The sequence below is a fragment of the Dendronephthya gigantea genome, unplaced genomic scaffold, assembly GCF_004324835.1.
Source record: "Dendronephthya gigantea isolate DGI-Jeju-01 unplaced genomic scaffold, DenGig_1.0 000066F, whole genome shotgun sequence".
NCBI classification, from domain to species: Eukaryota; Metazoa; Cnidaria; class Anthozoa; order Malacalcyonacea; family Nephtheidae; genus Dendronephthya; species Dendronephthya gigantea.
Genome location: NW_021163076.1, coordinates 268,558 through 287,907, shown reverse-complemented (window position 1 = coordinate 287,907; position 19,350 = coordinate 268,558). Strand labels below are relative to the sequence as shown.

At 36.5% G+C, this 19,350-nt stretch overlaps 1 protein-coding gene across 1 annotated transcript; it reads left to right on the top strand.

Annotated features, from left to right (window-relative positions):
- Positions 1-6,380: 6,380 nt before the first annotated feature.
- Positions 6,381-7,484, top strand: LOC114530784. Its single transcript, XM_028552404.1, has one exon. It carries the CDS (start codon positions 6,381-6,383, stop codon positions 7,482-7,484), a length of 1,104 nt encoding a protein of 367 aa, XP_028408205.1.
- Positions 7,485-19,350: the final 11,866 nt, after the last annotated feature.

Here is a 19,350-nt window from a genome sequence, read left to right as displayed (position 1 = left end):
TTCAAATTCTAGTTTGATAATTTGGCACTCGCATTGAAATGCTTTTTTGCAGCAGCTATCTACTTATCCTATAGAAACTATACAGTGTTTGCACTTTTTTGATACTGAGTGTATATTACATGTGGTAGCCTATATGTGCACTAGGTTTGCTCACAGCTGTTGATGCATATGTATTCTTTGAGTACTTGCGAGGGGCCCTGTGTTTTCCCTGGGGCTATTGGGATCTTAATGCTTTCAAAGGTAGATAACATTTTTGTTAGACTTTGTTGGCAAACCCCATCCAAAGGCGGCGCATCTCCTGGGGGCTCAGTGAGAAGAAAACCACCAAGAATATCACATACAAATAATTTGTTACAGTTATGGAGTAGAATCATCCATTCAAGGGCATCTGAAAATCGGTTAAAGATGGATGGGGCACTCCGTAACCCAAATGTTAGAACCTTATCATAATAATATTTCTCCTCCCAGCACATGCCTATCCGCTCATAGTCATCTGGATGGATTGGTACTAGCCTAAAAGCTGATTCAATGTCGGTTTTAGCCAGAAAGCAGCCTGAGCTGAAATGCTGAATACCCTTGATAGCATTGTCTATTGTGATATACTGGAGACTAAGTCTTTTTTCAAATTGCTATGATTTATGCTGGTTGAGCCAGATTTTGGATCAATGAAAGACAAATGAAAAATTGTGCGAAATTTGTTTGAATTCTTTTTAGGTACCAAGCCAATTGGTGAAACCAGAAAATTCTGAAAAGGGGAGAGTCAAAAGGGCCCGCCACACAACCAAGAGAAACTTCAGTTGCTAAATTCAAGGAAATTATTTCCGGATTGGCAAAAGCAGTAGGTAAATTTTTTGAAAACCTGGCGGTGCGTTGCCCCTAAAAACCTATTTGCACACCGTGAGTAAAAGTGTTACAAAGCTCTGAAACAAAATTTTTGTCGGGATGACCAGACAGGGCTTCGTCTAGGTTTTGGACAGAAACAGGGATAGGTAATGGTAATACTTCAGTCACGTTTTGAACTTAACGTTTTGTGACCTCGTTTTGAGATGTGCTCATTATCCTCAACTTGTTTGGGTTTGACGTAGGGGCAGAGATACCCTGGGTGTAGTTGATTGCACCTGTTGCATGTGTGGCAGTATTGGCATGACTGCCTGGAACACCGACTCATTTGGTTGAACTCATGGCAAGAGCCCCGTTGTTCACCCTCTGAGGAAGCCCAGTTTTGGGGTCCATTGGAAAAATTAGGGTATTGTCATGCAAGCATATCTGGTGCTATGGTAAATATCATCAGCCATAGTTGTTGAAGTTAAGAGCAGCTTTACATCAGAATTTGTGGTCGTATATACACCAACTTGGGCCCTGACAAGTTTGGGCTGCACAGCGTATCAAACTCTTAAAATGCGTATCAAACTCTTAAAATGTTCGATATCAGTGATTCTAGTGGTTTACTTGCTTGTGCAAGCCAAGTAAGACTGTCCTACTATAAAGAGCCAAGCATGACCCAATGTCTCCTCAAACCTCAGAAAAGGCTTTGTTGAGTCCACCTGTGTCTATCCGATCAAGCTCCAATGTTAACATTCATGACCCTGATGTATTAAATGTTCGTATTAACAACTGCAGTGAGGATAGTGTCTTGAATCAGTCAGGAAACCAATCTAAGTCCACCCTTCCAAAACGCGACGTAAAAGGCGATGGGTCTGTCCTCCTAATTGGTGTCTCAATTATTAAAATCATAAACCCCAGGAAGTTATCTAGAAGGAAGGTTAATAAGTATACTTTCCCTGGGAGGTCTGCGGAAGAGATCAGCTCCGAAGTAAAAAATATGAAATATGGTTCTCCCTCATTTATTTTTTTGCATGCTGGCACAAACAATGTTCCAGTTGATATCCCAAGTGCTTGTGTTAAAAAGATAGAAAATCTGGCATTAAATATTGGCAAGAAGTTTCCTAATTCCTCAATTAAACGCACACACCGAAGAAAAGAGCCCTGTTGGCTAATTGAAAAAAAAATTTTAGGGTCGTTTTTCACCATCTTCAGTGCGGTCATTGTATTCTGAGAAGACGATAACAAATTTTACACCAAAAATATTTTCATAATCAATAAAAATTAAAAAAAAAAAATTTTAGGGTCGTTTTTCACCATGTTCAGTGCAGTCATTTTATTCTGAGAAGACGATGACGAATTTTACCATAGGCTAAAGAATGTTGATGAAGGAAATAGTGAACCTCGGAAATGCTTCCTTGCCAACTATTTAGGATGGCAATCTGACAACTATTGGCTATTGTCTCCAAAGGTGTGTTCATATATTTTTAATATTTCTATTTTAGTGAATTAACAGACATGGGAGGTATGGCTCCCTAATCAGTGGACGGTTTCGGCAATTCTAAAACTGGAAAAATTCCGAATTTGGAAAGCAAAATTTAGAGAAAATCCATGTTTCCACTTATGTATTTCTCATCGACTGCACTAAATACCATACCCTTTTTGATGGCATAAAGCATTTCTGAAATACATACAATACCCCCACCTTTTTCCGAAAAAAAGGCGATGTTTATTGCTCAAACGCGTCGTTTTCGAACATGGTGAAAAAGGGTACCCTTTTTCGTCAATCTTGTTGTGAAGAAGTAAGACGATAAAAGGTACCCTTGTTGGTCTAATACATCATTACATCGTTCGATGAAAAAGGGTACCTTTTTCGATGACTTATGACCTTTGTAATAAGACAGAAAAGGTACCCTCTTAGATTGGAATTTGATCTGTTGAATTCAAATAGGATTATATAGAAATGGTGTGAAATATTTATACCAATGATATCAAGGCTGGGTGTATAATTTATTCTCTCTTGTTTTTCATTAAAAATGGCAGGGAAAATATCGAATATATGCTAAAGACAATGTTCAAAATAATTATACTTTTCAGCAGAATAGCGCATATTAATGAAACTGGATTTCCCTGAGGTTAGTCATGCTCCTCGAAAGAAGCTTCCGGTTTTTATTCTGTTAAAGGCCTAGCACTCAGAAACTAGACATTTCTAAAGCGACACAGCCGACACTAGAGAATGCATGTGCCTTACACTACACTCTGCCGCACACTATAGAGTGCGCTGTATATAGTACACAGAGTAACTAAAAAATAATTCTGGCTGTTTTGCCCAAAATTACAATAATAATGACTTATAGAAATTATGCATGTATTGTTGAATTATGTAAATTACGTCTATATAAACTAAAAACAACCACGCCTAGTTAGATTCAAATGAACTTCATCGAAGGAACTAGGAGTAACTATAAAGTAAGTTATATTTTAACGTGTATATTATATTTGTATTTCAAGTTCAATTTCTTGTATCTATAACAATTTTGATACTTATATGTAATTTATTTTCTATTTAGTTTGACTATATGTGTATATGTGTATAATAAACATATTGAAATCGTATAGTACAAGTAAACGCTCCTGGTTAGCCGAAGTTGTTCTGGCTCCGGATAAAACCACCAATACGTGCAAAACAGTCAAATTTATATCTGGAGAAGAAGAACAGAAGACTACTAGAGAGTCAAGCTCACGAAATTGTAAGATACGCTATATCGGCAACACAGCCTCAGACGTAAAGCTTATCTGGACTGATTGAAAGCCGTCTCCTAGCAGTATTATTGAAAAATTCTTCCTACATACTGAGGAACTATTAATGAAGGTAGGAGAAAACCAGTTTATTAATATACGTACAAAAGTACTGTAGAAGATCAAAAGTATGGTCAACCAGACATTTCACATACAAGCATTCAAATCACAAAATTTACATAAACGATAAACAAGGATATTAACTGATTAAGTAAAGAAATGCCACCTAAGATAAACGTGTCGTTGTTATCAGCAAAGCGGAACAATATGGTTAATTCCCTATATGAATTATTTGAAGAATTTCAAGTACTTTACAAAGTGGAAGCGGAATTTTCAACGTTAGAAAATGTGTACAAACGAATTGAAAAGAAATATAATAGACTTGTGAGACAACAACAAGAAGTAATTATTGATAAAATAGTAGAAGGCAAAGTTAGCGATTCCGGTGAAGCAGAAAATATACTTGAAAGTAATAAGAAAATTGGTGCTCAAATAAAGACTAACTATTTAAATTGTACTAAAAGTTTCGCTGAATATCAAAAGAGGTGCTCTTTAAATAAGTCAGAAGATAAATCAGACAGTATTGAGACTTTGACATTCGCTGTAACCAAAATGGCGGAGGCGCTTACTTCAACAAAAATCGATAAAACAAATTCTTTAGAAAAACTCTCGGTCCCGGTATGGGACGGGAAACGAAAATCTTATTTGACATGGAAACATTAATTTAAACATTGGATGGAAAAATGTAGACAAGACGAAGAAGAGCAATTACAGAGATTTCGCAAAGCTTTACCAAAATATTCTTTTTGGACCGACCAAGTAAAATATTGCAAATCGGTAGAAAAAGCATTTGAAATTCTAGATAAAGAATTTGCAGACAAAAGAAAACTTATAGATGATTTATTAAACGAAATAATTTCCTATAAGCAAGTAAAAGGCGATTCAGCCTCACTTTCACGTTATGCTACTAAAATTATGAGCTTTGCAAATGACATGGAAGAAAACGGATGCCCGGTAACAGATTCAAACGAAGCTCCATTTATTATGTCACAATTTCTGTCTAAATTAGAGTCAAAAGATAACGCTGACTTCGGTCGTGATATGATTCGGGAAGAAAATATAACAAATCTTATTGAATGGTTATATAGAGAAGCAAATTTAAGATCGAGAGAAAAGCGGTTTAATGCTAATGATAGTAGTAATCAATCTATTAGTCATAAACCAACAAAAATTAACGCTGTTAACAGTTCCTATAAGAAAATTGAAAGTGCTCATAAAAATAACTCCGAAAATAGTAACAATGCGAAAACTAAACCGACTGAAGAGGAGTCATGCCCATTAAATTGTCAAAGCCACCATTACCTCTCGGAATGTCCTGTTTATCAAAATTTAAGCGTTAATGAACGATGGGAAGTTGTTAAGCAGAATAATCGCTGTCGAAAATGTTTATTGACCCATCACACAAATACGTGTAGAAAAGCAGACGGGACAACATGCAAACAATGTACTAAACCTCATCATTATTCATTGCACAATTATCGAAGAAATCCCGATAGTACGGCCGTGAAGTTAAATCAACAGTTTAATCCATTGACATCTGAAATTAATATAGAAAGGTCACCAAAATCTACACTAGAGACACAAAATAGCAATGTTCAAGAGAACAACAAAATAAAAGGAATATGTCCTAAACAAAAAATTAGAGTAAGAAATAAATATGGAGAATTTGTTGAGATTTTGGCAATGATAGATAGTGGATCTAACGTAAGTTTGATGTCGAAAGCTACAGTAAAACAACTTGGTTTAGAAGGACCTGAACTTCACATGACTATGAACGTAGCTGGAGGTAAACAAAAGTCTGAAGTCACGACAAATCAAAATATATGTGGCACCAATTAATGATGATCAAATAATAAAAACTCTGCATGTACTTACCGTTCAGAAACCCTGTAGTGCTGCAAAGTCCATATCAAAAACTGCGGTAAAAAATTATCCTCATCTAGAGAGTATCGTTGATAAATTACACCTCAATGGTGGATTGATTGATTTACTAATTGGTACAGATTTTCCGGCAGCCTTTATTGATGTTCATATTAAACAAAGTGAGCTGGCCGGACCAATCGCTAAATGAAATTGCTTTGGTTGGTATGTTCTCTGTGTCGTCGACAGCGAAAACAGTGACAACGTGTCAAGAACTGTTTCAATCGAAGTTGGTACCATAAGTGCAGAAGAAGATATAAAGAAGTTGCTTACTTAGGATCTACTTGGTGTAAAACCTACCAGAATGTGTACATGTACGGACGAAATGTTGAAAGAGAATAAGTTCATCAAGTCCCTGGCAGACTCAACGAAGATAATCGATGGACGAGTTGAAGTCAAGATGCCATGGAAAGAAAGTGGACCACCACTTTTTTCTCCGAAGAATGCTTTCATCGGAGAAAACATTTAAAAATAAAAAGTGCTTCAAAGAAATCAAAACAGAAGTACAGAAGTTAGTAGAACAAGCCTTCGTTGTTGAAGTGCCGATTGATCAAGTCGACCACAGTAAACCTGAATGGTACCTCCCGACGCAGGCAGTATTTACACCGGAACGTTCAACTAAGATACGTTTAGTTTTCGACGCTTCCGCGAAAGGTCCAGACAACAACAAATCCCTAAACGATTATCTAGAAAAAGGTCCAAACTAAATTAATAATATTCAAGATGTCTTGATAGCATGGAGATGGGACCATGTTGGATACTGCGGCAACTTATGTAAGATGTTTAATCAAATTAGGATACATCCCAAAGACCAGATATACCACCGATTCTTGTTTCGACGAAATGAAGACGAAGATCCTAAGATTTTTCAATGGCTACAGTTAAATTTTGGAGATAAACCCGCACCGGACATTGCTACAGGATCTATTAAGGTATTAGCTAAAGCCTGCCAAGAAGATTTATCCGAAGCCTCCAGACAACTGCAAGGCAACGTTTATGTTGATGATATCGGTGGCTCAGCCCCAACTCCCGAAAAAACCCAAAACATTATTACGGATATCGACACCATCCTAAACACGGGGAATTTCCAGGTCAAATCGTGGAATTCTAATCACAAGGAAGTTGACAAGTCAAAGGAAAAATGCACTACCTTCCTCGGACATAAGTGGAATAAAGAAATTGATGTATTCACATTCAAGAAAGAGCTCGATATTAGACCAGAGAAAACATTCACTAAACGAAGATGTCTATCCGTTGTATCGCAACTTTGGGATCCTCTCGGACTGGTCTTGCCTGTGATGATAAAGTTTAGAGTGGATCTCCAAGATCTATGGGCATCAGGCTTTTCATGGGATGAAGACCTACCAGATGCCGTCCAAAGTAAATGGATCGACAATTTCCAAGTATTGAACGAAGTCCCTAATATACAATTTAATCGAAAGCTCAAGCCAGATAATGCAGTCGACAAGCCTGAAATACACGGATTCTGCGACGCAGGAGAATTAGCGTATGGAGCAGTAATTTTCCTTAGATGGAAATGTGAAGACGGTAGTTACAGTTTTATTCCCATTATGGTCAAGGCATTCGTGGCTCCGCTTAGAAAAAAGTCTATTCCAAGATTAGAATTACTTGGATGTCTAGTTCTAACCCGTATTTACGCAGCACGTGTTCAAGCGTTGAAATTCGCTAATGCAAAAGATTGGAATTATGTACTCTGGACTGATTCACAAACCGTCCTCTCTTGGATCAAGACACCGGCAAGGAAATTCAAACCGTTTTTATCAGTAAGAGTGGCTGAAATTCAAGAAAGTGTAAATGTTGGAAATTTCAGATACGTTAAATCGAAAGACAATCCTGCAGACGCTCTTACGCCTGTATTCTAAAAGCTCACTCACACTCAAACTTATTGAGTAGGAGATCTTAATCTTCTCATAAAGTTTCAATAGCGGTATTTCCTGCCGAGTAAGGGCTTGATTTTCAGTGATTTACGTTGTATCTTTCATCTATTCAAAAAAAACTTTCTCATTCATCAGCATTAACGAAATTTATATGTCACACTCAATGAGTATGAGTGTGAGTGAGCTTTTTGAATACAGGCGTTAGTAAAGGCATTTCCATACACGAACTGAATAATTGGATGGCTGGTCCACAATTCTTAATTAGTTCTGAGGTAATTGATAATTCAAGGCAAGACCCAAGCGAAAGCAACGAGGAAACGTTGAATATAAGAGTAAATTCAAGAGGGAATTGAGAGAAAGTGAAGAAACAACGAGTGAAAGTTGTAATACCGTTGAAGTCCTAAACGATGTTTTATTCAAACGATTACTAGATAATTGTTCATCATTTTCTAAAATACGAAGAACGATGGCCTACGTTCTTCGATTTATTCGCATTTTGCGAAACAAAGTCAAAGAAACAAATCCTATTTCTTGGAATGAACTGAAAGTAGCAGAAAATCTGTTGTTTAAGTGGTGTCAACAAGAAGTGGATATTAGAAAATTCCCTATCCAAAAATTAAAGCCGAAGTTCGATGAAGAAGGCTTATTGCGTGCACATGGGAGATTAGAGAATATTCGATCACTTCCGCAAGAAATGTGCAAACCAATTGTCCTTCCACGCGATCATCCTCTAGTTGTTCTGCTATTACGCCATTTACACAAACAAAAATGTCATTGTGGATATAAAAGCCTTGTACACAAAGCACGAAAGAAGTATTGGATAATCGGAATACAGAACGCCGCAAAGAAACTCACAAACAAATGTATCACATGCAAGAAATTACGAAGCAAACCACTGGAACAGATAGAGGGACAACTCCCAAGTCTTCGCGTAGCTATGGGATTACCCCCGTTTACAAATACAGCCATGGATATGTTCGGTGCAATTCAGATTAGGATGAATCATAAAACACGTAAAGAAGCGCAAGTAATAATTTTCATGTGTATGACCATGAGAGCCATACACTTGGAACTTTTGACGGATAGAAGCACTGAGACATTTCTAATGGCATTTAGAAGATTTGCCTGTACTCATGGACATCCTAATGTCTGTTGGTCTGACCGTGGTACAAATTTCGTGGGAGCCCAAGCTTACCTTAAAGAAGTTACGTCAAGTTGGGATACTTCCAAAATCCAAAAGGTTCTTGCAGAAGAATTCAGTTGTGATTTTAGATGGGAATTTAACATCCCAAAGGCAAGTCATCAAAATGGAGTGGTAGAAAGCTTAATCAAATCAGTATGTCATGCAATGAATGCGACATGTAAAAATCAAGCATATACTGAAGAGCAATGGCATACCATCCTAAAGGAAATTACCTGGTCAATAGTCGACTGTTATACCCAAGCTCGGAAGATATATTTAAAGATCCTCCAATTACACCCAATGACCTTATTATTGGCCAACATAATTCACCACCAATCCCAGAAGAAGAAAGCCAAGTCAATCCAAGGAATCTACTATGCATTTGTCAAAAGAAGATTCACAAATTTTGGAAAGCCTGGATGAAGTATTTTGCGCCAAATTTATTGTTAAGAAATAAATGGTTTCATAGAAGAGAAAATTTGAAGGCCGAAGATTTGGTTTTGGAACTTGATTCAACACCAAAAATGCAATGGAAAATGGCAATCGTTGTTAATACTTATCCTGGAAAAGACAACATGGTAAGAAAAGTCCAAATTAAAACGACAAAAGGATGTTATAAACATCCAATTCATAAACTTTGTTTAATTGCCACAAAAGAAGAAATAGAACAATAAATTAAGCTTATAGTTAGACAATAAAATTTACTAAATAACATTTTAGAAGAAATCAACAAAAAAAAGTTAGTCATTACCTCCTAACTGGAGGGGGGTGTTTTGCCCAAAATTACAATAATAATGACTTATAGAAATTATGCATGTATTGTTGAATTATGTAAATTACGCCTATATAAACTAAAAACAACCACGCCTAGTTAGATTCAAATGAACTTCATCGAAGGAACTAGGAGTAACTATAAAGTAAGTTATATTTTAACATGTATATTATATTTTTTTTTCAAGTTCAATTTCTTGTATCTATAACAATTTTAATACTTATATGTAATTTATTTTCTATTTAGTTTGACTATATGTGTATATGTGTATAATAAACATATTGAAATCGTATAGTACAAGTAAGGTTAGCCGAAGTTGTTCTCCTCCAGATAAAACCGCCAATATGTGCAAAACACTGGCCATGCAGTGATGGAAACAGTCACATTGCATGCGCTACAAAGCCAAAAATACTTCGCTGCCTGTGTCTGCATGCCACTATAGTCTATCAACTTTAGTCTAGCCATAACGTATAATCTAGCCATAACATATGTAGTACGGTATGCCTATTATCATAGTTATTATGTCCTTTCCCAAGGGCTATATTAATCTGTGTGTGGACAGGGTAAACTTATATATATTGATCGATTTTAAAAAGTTATTATAGGCTGTGAAATAATGGTGTCCTCTTGCAATGCTTTTAAACAGGATTAGCCGAATGCTTCTACCGAAGGGACTTAACTAACCTCAGGGAAATCCTGCTGAAGGTGCCGCTAACCTACCGATAGTAATAATTATTTTGGACATAGTCACTCTTTCCCATATACAAGGTGCCCTTCAAAAAAACGGAACCTGCATACATAATTAGTAAGTAAAAGAGTTCTTACATGTTTGGTTTGTTTTGCTTTCACTCATACGTGTCAAAATATATGAAATCCCAGAGGCACAGAAATGTAACAAATACATAAATACTTGCGCAGGTTCCGTTTTTTTAGACACCTTGTATTTTCTATATTTTTCTCTATCAGTGCTCTTTTTTACTGTAAAATATACAATAAATTATACACTCAACCTAGATATCAATGGTATAAATGTTTCAAACCATTTTTAATCCTAGTTGACATCAACAGATCAAATTCCAATCTACCCTTTTTCGTTATTACGGAGGTCATAATTTCATCAAAAAAGGTACCCTTTTTCATCCAAGGATGTAATGACGTATTATACCAAAAAGGGTACCTTCTATTCTACGAAAAAGGGTACCCTTTTTCATCATGTTCGAAAACGACGCATTTGAGCGATAAGCATCGCCTTTTTTTCGGAAAAAGGTGGGGGTATGTACGTATTTCAGAAATACTTTATGCTATGGAAAAGGTATGGTATTTAGTGCAGTCGATGAGAATTATATAAGTCGAAATATGGATTTTCTCTAAATTTTGCTTTCCAAATTCGGAATTTTTCCAGTTTTAGAATTGCCGGAACTGTCCACTGATTATACCCAATCAGTGGACGGTTCCGGCAATTATAAAACTGGGAAAATTCCGAATCTGGGAAGCAAAATTTAGAGAAAATCCATCTTTTGACTTATGTACTTCTCATCGACTGCACTAAATACCATACCCTTTTCGATGGCATAAAGCATTTCTGAAATACGTACAATACCCCCACCTTTTTCCGAAAAAAAGGCGATGTTTATCGCTCAAACGCGTCGTTTTCAAACATCATGAAAAAGGGTATCCTTTTTCGTCGATCTTGTTATTAAGAAGTAAGACGATAAAAGGTACCCTTTTCGGTATAATACGTCATTACATCGTTCGATAAAAAAGGGTACCCTTTTCGATGACTTATGACCTTTGTAATAAGACGGAAAAGGTACCCTCTTAGATAGGAATTTGATCTGTTGAATTCAAATAGGATTATATAGAAATGGTGTCAAATATTTATACCATTGATATCAAGGCTGAGTGTATAATTTATTGTATATTTTACAGTAAAAAAGAGCACTGATAGAGAAAAATATCGAAAATAAAAGGTGTCTAAAAAAACGGAACCTGCGCAAATATTTATGTATTTGTTACATTTCTCTGCCTCTGATGGGATTTCATATATTTTGACACGTATGAGTGAAAGCAAAAAAAACCAAACATGTAAGAACTCTTTCACAAACTAATTATGTATGCAGGTTCCGTTTTTTTGAAGGGCACCTTGTATATGCGAAAGAGTGACTATGTCCAAAATAATTATTACTATCGGTAAATTAGCGGCACCTTCAAGCAGGATTTCCCTGAGGTTAGTTAAGTCCCTTCGGTAGAAGCATTCGGCTATTCCTGTTTAATGTATGGCATTGCAAGAGGACGCCATTATTTCACAGTTTATAATAATTTTTTTTAAATCGATCCATATATATAAGTGTAGCCTGTCCACAGATTAATATAGCCCTTGGGAAAGGATATAATAACTATGATAATGGGCATACCGTACTACATATGTTATGGCTAGACTATAGTTGATAGACTATAGTGGCATGCAGATACAGGCAGCGAAGTATTTTTGGCTTTGTAGCGCATGCAATGTGACTGTTTCCATCACTGCATGGCCAGAATTATTTTTTAGTTACTCTGTGTACTATATAAGCGCACTCTATAGTGTGCGGCAGAGTATAGTGTACGGCACATGCATTCTCTAGTGTCGGCTGTGTCGCTTTAAAAATGTCTAGTTTCTGAGTGCTAGGCCTTTAACAGAATAAAAACCGGAAGCTTCTTTCGAGGAACATTGACTAACCTCAGGGAAATCCAGTTTCATTAATATGCGCTATTCTGCTGATAAGTATGATTATTTTGAACATTGTCTTTAGCATATATAATATATTCGATATTTTCCCTGCCATTTTTAATAAAAAACAAGAGAGAATAAATTATACACTCAGCCTTGATATCAATGGTATAAATATTTGACACCATTTCTATATAATCCTATTTGAATTCAACAGATCAAATTCCAAGCTAAGAGGGTACCTTTTCCGTCTTATTACAAAGGTCATAAGTCATCGAAAAGGGTACCCTTTTTCATCGAACGATGTAATGACGTATTATACCGAAAAGGGTACCTTTTATCGTCTTACTTCTTAATAACAAGATCGACGAAAAAGGGTACCCTTTTTCACCATGTTCGAAAACGACGCGTTTGAGCGATAAACATCGCCTTTTTTTCAGAAAAAGGTGGGGGTATTGTACGTATTTCAGAAATGCTTTATGCCATCGAAAAGGGTATGGTATTTAGTGCAGTCGATGAGAAGTACATAAGTCAAAAGATGGATTTTCTCTAAATTTTGCTTTCCAGATTCGGAATTTTTCCAGTTTTAGAATTGCCGGAACCGTCCACTGATTATACCCCCACCTTTTTCGAAAAAAAGGCGATGTTTATCGCTCAAATGCGTCGTTTTCGAACATGATGAAAAAGGGTACCCTTTTTCGTCGATCTTGTTGTTAAGAAGTAAGACGACAAAAGGTACCCTTTTCGGTAAACTACATCCTATGTTGTTGGATGAAAAAGGGTACCCTTTTAATCAGTGGACGGTTCCGGCAATTCTAAAACTGGAAAAATTCCGAATCTGGAAAGCAAAATTTATAGAAAATCCATCTTTCGACTTATGTACTTCTCATCGACTGCAGTAAATACCATACCCTTTTCGATGGCATAAAGTATTTCTGAAATACGTACAATACCCCCACCTTTTTCCGAAAAAAAGGCGATGTTTATCGCTCAAATGCGTCGTTTGCAAACATGATGAACAAGGGTACCCTTTTTCGTCGATCTTGTTGATAAGAAGTAAGACGATAAAAGGTACCCATTTCGGTCTAATACGTCATTACATCGTTCGATGAAAAAGGGTACCCTTTTTGATGAACTTATGACCTTTATGATAAAACGAAAAAGGGTACCCTTTTTTCTTTGTTCTGCAGATATCAAGTGGGACGAAAAATGGTATGAAGTTTTATAACTGTCGTACCGCGCTAACGCGTAAGAAAGCACACCGTTTGAAATCAGTGGACGGTTCCGGCAATTCTAAAACTGGAAAAATTCCGAATCTGGAAAGCAAAATTTAGAGAAAATCCATCTTTCGACTTATGTACTTCTCATCGACTGCAGTAAATACCATACCCTTTTAGATGGCATAAAGTATTTCTGAAATACATACAATACCCCCACCTTTTTCCGAAAAAAAGGCGATGTTTATCGCTCAAGTGCGTCGTTTGCGAACATGATGAAAAAGGGTACCCTTTTTCGTCGATCTTGTTGTTAAGAAGTAAGACGATAAAAGGTACCCATTTCGGTCTAATACGTCATTACATCGTTCGATGAAAAAGGGTACCCTTTTTGATGAACTTATGACCTTTATGATAAAACGAAAAAGGGTACCCTTTTTTCTTTGTTCTGCAGATATCAAGTGGGACGAAAAATAGTATGAAGTTTTTATAACTGTCGTGCCGCGCTTACGCGTAAGAAAGCACACCATTTGACTCGGCGTGCGCTTTCAAAGCCGAAGAGTATAATTTATTTTCTCGTTGAAATTAATTTTAAAGTCAAAAATGGCGGAGTACTTAGTCTTAGAGCAGAATATCGAATATGTAAAAGAATGCGTCCAAAAGAATCACACTTATTGGCAGATTAGCGCCAATTTCAAGCGGGAGTTTCCAGAGGTTAATCGTGGTTCTGTTCGAAGAATGGCATAAAGAAATTGGACAATTTTCAAGTCGACAACATTGTCCAACAGTCTATCAGTGAGGTACGGTATAGTATGAAAGATTATCCACACTGAACTGTTTGTATATAATACACGTGTGCATATTGTTGAACAGGTAGGAGCGTCCTATGGTCGGAAAATGATGGCTGGCTAATATTAATAGTAAAGGACATTGTCTCAGTCGTCGTCAGGTTCGTGCGTCGCTGCAACGTGTCAACCCAGTTGACCACAACAGAAGGAGAGATGATATTGTTCGAAGGCAAAACCCCGTGACATACAATGCTCCTTACTACGGAAACAAGTTACATTGCGATCAAAATGAAAAGTTGGCCATGTACGGTTGCACGCTTTACGCGTTTGCAAAAATTTGCTTCGTAGGCCGTTTTGCCCGGCATAATGAGAAAAATCTATTCTATACATCGAGCTCCAAAATTGAATACTGAAAATATTTTGGTGATACGAGTGCGATATTTTATTGAATTACTGACCTGAAATGTGAGTATATAACAGTAGTGTTTTTCCTAGGCATGCAACACATCTTTATTATTTTTAAGCTGTAGCCATCACTGAACGCGTAAAGCGTGCAACCGTACATGGCCAACTTTTCATTTTGATCGCAATGTAACTTGTTTTCATTGTAAGGAGCATTGTATGGCACGGGGTTTTGCCTTCAAACAATATCATCTCTCCTTCTGTTGTGGTCAACTGGGTTGACACGTTGCAGCGACGCACGAACCTGACGACGACTAAGACAATGTCCTTTACTATTAATATTAGCCAGCCATCATTTTCCGACCATAGGACGCTCCTACCTGTTCAACAATATGCACAGGTGTATTATATTCAAACGGTTCAGTGTGGATAATCTTTCATACTATACCGTACCTCACTGATAGACTGTTCGACAATGTTGTCGACTTGAAAATTGTCCAATTTCTTTATGCCATTCTTCGAACAGAACAAACGAATGTTTCTTTCCAAAAACCACGATTAACCTCTGGAAACTCCCGCTTGAAATTGGCGCTAATCTGCCAATAAGTGTGATTCTTTTGGACGCATTCTTTTACATATTCGATATTCTGCTCTAAGACTAAGTACTCCGCCATTTTTGACTTTAAAATTAATTTCAAGGAGAAAATAAATTATACTCTTCGGCTTTGAAAGCGCACGCCGAGTCAAACGGTGTGCTTTCTTACGCGTAAGCGCGGCACGACAGTTATAAAAACTTCATACTATTTTTCGTCCCACTTGATATCTGCAGAACAAAGAAAAAAGGGTACCCTTTTTCGTTTTATCATAAAGGTCATAAGTTCATCAAAAAGGGTACCCTTTTTCATCGAACGATGTAATGACGTATTAGACCGAAATGGGTACCTTTTATCGTCTTACTTCTTAACAACAAGATCGACGAAAAAGGTTACCCTTTTTCATCATGTTCGCAAACGACGCACTTGAGCGATAAACATCGCCTTTTTTTCGGAAAAAGGTGGGGGTATTGTACGTATTTCAGAAATACTTTATGCCATCGAAAAGGGTATGGTATTTACTGCAGTCGATGAGAAGTACATAAGTCGAAAGATGGATTTTCTCTAAATTTTGCTTTCCAGATTCGGAATTTTTCCAGTTTTAGAATTGCCAGAACTGTCCACTGATTGGTATTGTACGTATTTCAGAAATACTTTATGCCATCTAAAAGGGTATGGTATTTACTGCAGTCGATGAGAAGTACATAAGTCGAAAGATGGATTTTCTCTAAATTTTGCTTTCCAGATTCGGAATTTTTCCAGTTTTAGAATTGCCGGAACCGTCCACTGATTTCAAACGGTGTGCTTTCTTACGCGTTAGCGCGGCACGACAGTTATAAAAACTTCATACCATTTTTCGTCCCACTTGATATCTGCAGAACAAAGAAAAAAGGGTACCCTTTTTCGTTTTATCATAAAGGTCATAAGTTCATCAAAAAGGGTACCCTTTTTCATCGAACGATGTAATGACGTATTAGACCGAAATGGAATCAGTGGACGGTTCCGGCAATTCTAAAACTGGAAAAATTCCGAATCTGGAAAGCAAAATAATCAGTGGACGGTTCCGGCAATTCTAAAACTGGAAAAATTCCGAATCGCCGAAAATTCCGAAGAAAGGGCCTTCGTCACGAGAAAGATCAGATATAAAAGACTGCAATCTCAGTAATTCAGGATCAGTTTGTTAAATGCGGATCCGGGAGTGTAGTGGGGAGTGCCTGCTTGCGTGCAGATTGGGTTTATACAATGTTGTAAGATTCTTTGATAAAATGTCTAGAGATGAGAGATCTGATTATCTTGGTATTTAATTGTTAAAATAAATCTATTTTACAATTCATAGTTATATAGATAGTGACTAGTGTATATTTTCTTTACAAGCAGAGGAAAGCAACATTGGTTTACTATACTCGATCCATAAAAATGTTGGAAAGTCTTTGTCCCAGGATATCTTGGCCAAAGCACAAGGTGTCCCAACAAGAGATCATCCACTTATTTTATCTGGTGTTAATCAAACAACTGCTGGCACATCGAGTATGTCAAATAGTTTAAAATAACATTTTCCATATGAATTAATTTAACTGTCCTGTTACTGTACTTGTAACAATATATCGGTGGCGTAGCCAGAACGATAATTGGGGGGGCCAATATTCATATATTCGTGATACGCAGGATTAATTTCTTTTCAAGTCAATTGTCTTTACAGTCTGTTAACATGAATATATGAATATGGGCCCCCCCCAATTATCGATGCTGGCTACGCCACTGCAATATATGCAGCTATTTTCAATTAAAAATGAAAATTAATGCCCAGCAAATAACTTTTCAGACAAGACATAACAAAATATAAAATTTATTGGCTAACGTTTCGTTGGATTGTTCAAAACATCTTCAGAGCAAGCGTATGTTATATACACGTATGTACAAATAGTTTCTAAATGGTTACAATATTCAAAAAGCTAATAAGAGGAAAGGATACAAAACAACCGGTCAGTAAACATATTGGTAAATTAAATACTGGTTAGTAATTAGACATAGCAAAGCATAGTTAAGTATTAAAATTGGTCAAGAGGAGTTGACCTAATGTTATAGCATTTAAGATAGGATAAAGCTTAGATATGAAAAGGCTTTTGCAAATGAGCAGTCAGTTTCAGAAATACCAGTGGAAAGGATTTTAAAATCAGAGGGAGAAATATCATGTTTTGTGGTATGATATGAGCGAGTATGCCTGACATGGTTGAAACAGAACATTTCTTTCCTGTCAAAGGCGAAACACCCATGTGTTCACACATGTGTGTGTATTTGTCGGAGAGTTTGGCCAACATACAAAGCACTACAGCATTGACACTTATACAAATACACAACATGTGATCTCGAAGAGAGAAATTTCTGAAGTTGTGATAGAATTTGCAAACCATCAACTCCTCTTGGTCTATTTAATACTTAACTATGCTTTGCTATGTCTTTAATTACTTTAGTTTTCTAAGAATTATGGTTATTGTAACTGTTTAGAAACTATTTGTACTAAATTATTTAAACTATTTTTTAAACTATTACTAAGTTTAATTGCTCTGAAGATGTTGTGAACAATACAACCAGACATTAGCCAGTAAATTTTATATTTTGTTATGTCTTGTCTCAAAGTTATTTGCTGGTCTTTAATTTCTAGTTTTAAAATACGCTTTCCGCCTCGTGTATCAATCGCTATACTATCTTCAATTAATAAAAAGATCCTGGAGATACTTGCATCCACAACCCTTGTGGTAATGGTTGATGACCCAGCATTTATAAATCTCTTGGAGAATTCTTGAACCAAATTGAGAGTGGTTTGACACAAGGGTCAAGTGGAAGTGGAATGCTTGCTCCCAAGGGAAGCCTTTTCCTGTCATCTAACGACAAAGAAGCAGACAGGCGGGATACTAAGCTTAATGTATATATAACACTTAAACTCTATATTTTGACTCATTATCCATTGTACAAAATGAAAAGAAGTAATTATATAAGATAGCTGTAACTCGATTTTATCAGATACAAGATTGTTGCTTGATCCTATAATGTACTGTGGAAAAATCTTCTGCATCGAGTCAATTCCAAGGACGATCATTCCCTCGGCGAACCCCCTGGAATTTGACTTTTCAAAAAAATATGGTCAAATTTCTGACAGTGCGGGCGAAACCCATTGTCAAATGGGTTTCGTGTCATCCACTTTGACTATGTCGAAGATAATTTGCAGCCAGAAGATTTTGATTCTGATAAAGAAAAAGCATTAAAAGTACTTGTGTAGGAAAACAAAGTAAGTTTACATTTATACTTAAGCTCATGCATTGCTAACCTGAGGCCTGCAGATATACTTTTTACTTAGACTAATTGCACTTTTAAAATTATAGTATAAAAACAAATGATTATTGCTGTTCTCAGGGAATGTTGGTTGAATGGGTGGCAAGATTTAAGGAGTTGTGGGAGCAATTGGAACAAGATCACTTCGAGGAAATTCAAAAGGCTCTCTTCCTGATCCTTCCTGGACATCAGCCTTGTTGGATTAAAGGACTTGCACATGTAGTATATCCATATTGTCTGGTATACAAATCAAAATTATTCAATGGTGGCAGGCATGGGTGCACCAGCCTGGGACGGGGGTTGTGACAGCCCCCCCCCCCCCGCAGATTGTTTGAGAATTCACTTATAATATGTATTCTTATAATATAAATGTTCATTCATAATGCCACGCATTATAATTGTGTGCACGTAAACACACATGGAATGTAAGGATTTGAACGTAAATGTGAATACCACCCGCTAAAAATGGCTGGAATACAAATGGTTGTTAATTATTGGCAAAAAATGTTTGATAATTAGGTTATAACAAGCTTGTATAACATAATTTATCTGTGTGAGCCAATTTCAAAATTTGGCACCATGTCATAATTTGACCTGCTTTTATAGATCCATTCAACTGCTGGTATTTCAGTGATGTTTGTCATTTACATTCAACGAACATTTCAAAATTATAAAGACATTTATTCATGCATGTGTAACTGTTAACCCTTAAGCATCTGGTTAGACCATATGAAAATTTGACGCCTAGCTGCTGATTGTAAAGAAAATTAAATAAATACAAACCCAAAAACTTAAATAAATTCAATAAAGTGCGTCCGTCTGACCAACCTATCCTTGTGTGAGCTATGTGAATTCAAAT

Coding starts and splice junctions, on each gene's coding strand:
- LOC114530784 (XM_028552404.1), top strand. CDS start 6,381: ATGTTTAATCAAATTAGGATACATCCCAAAGACCAGATATACCACCGA.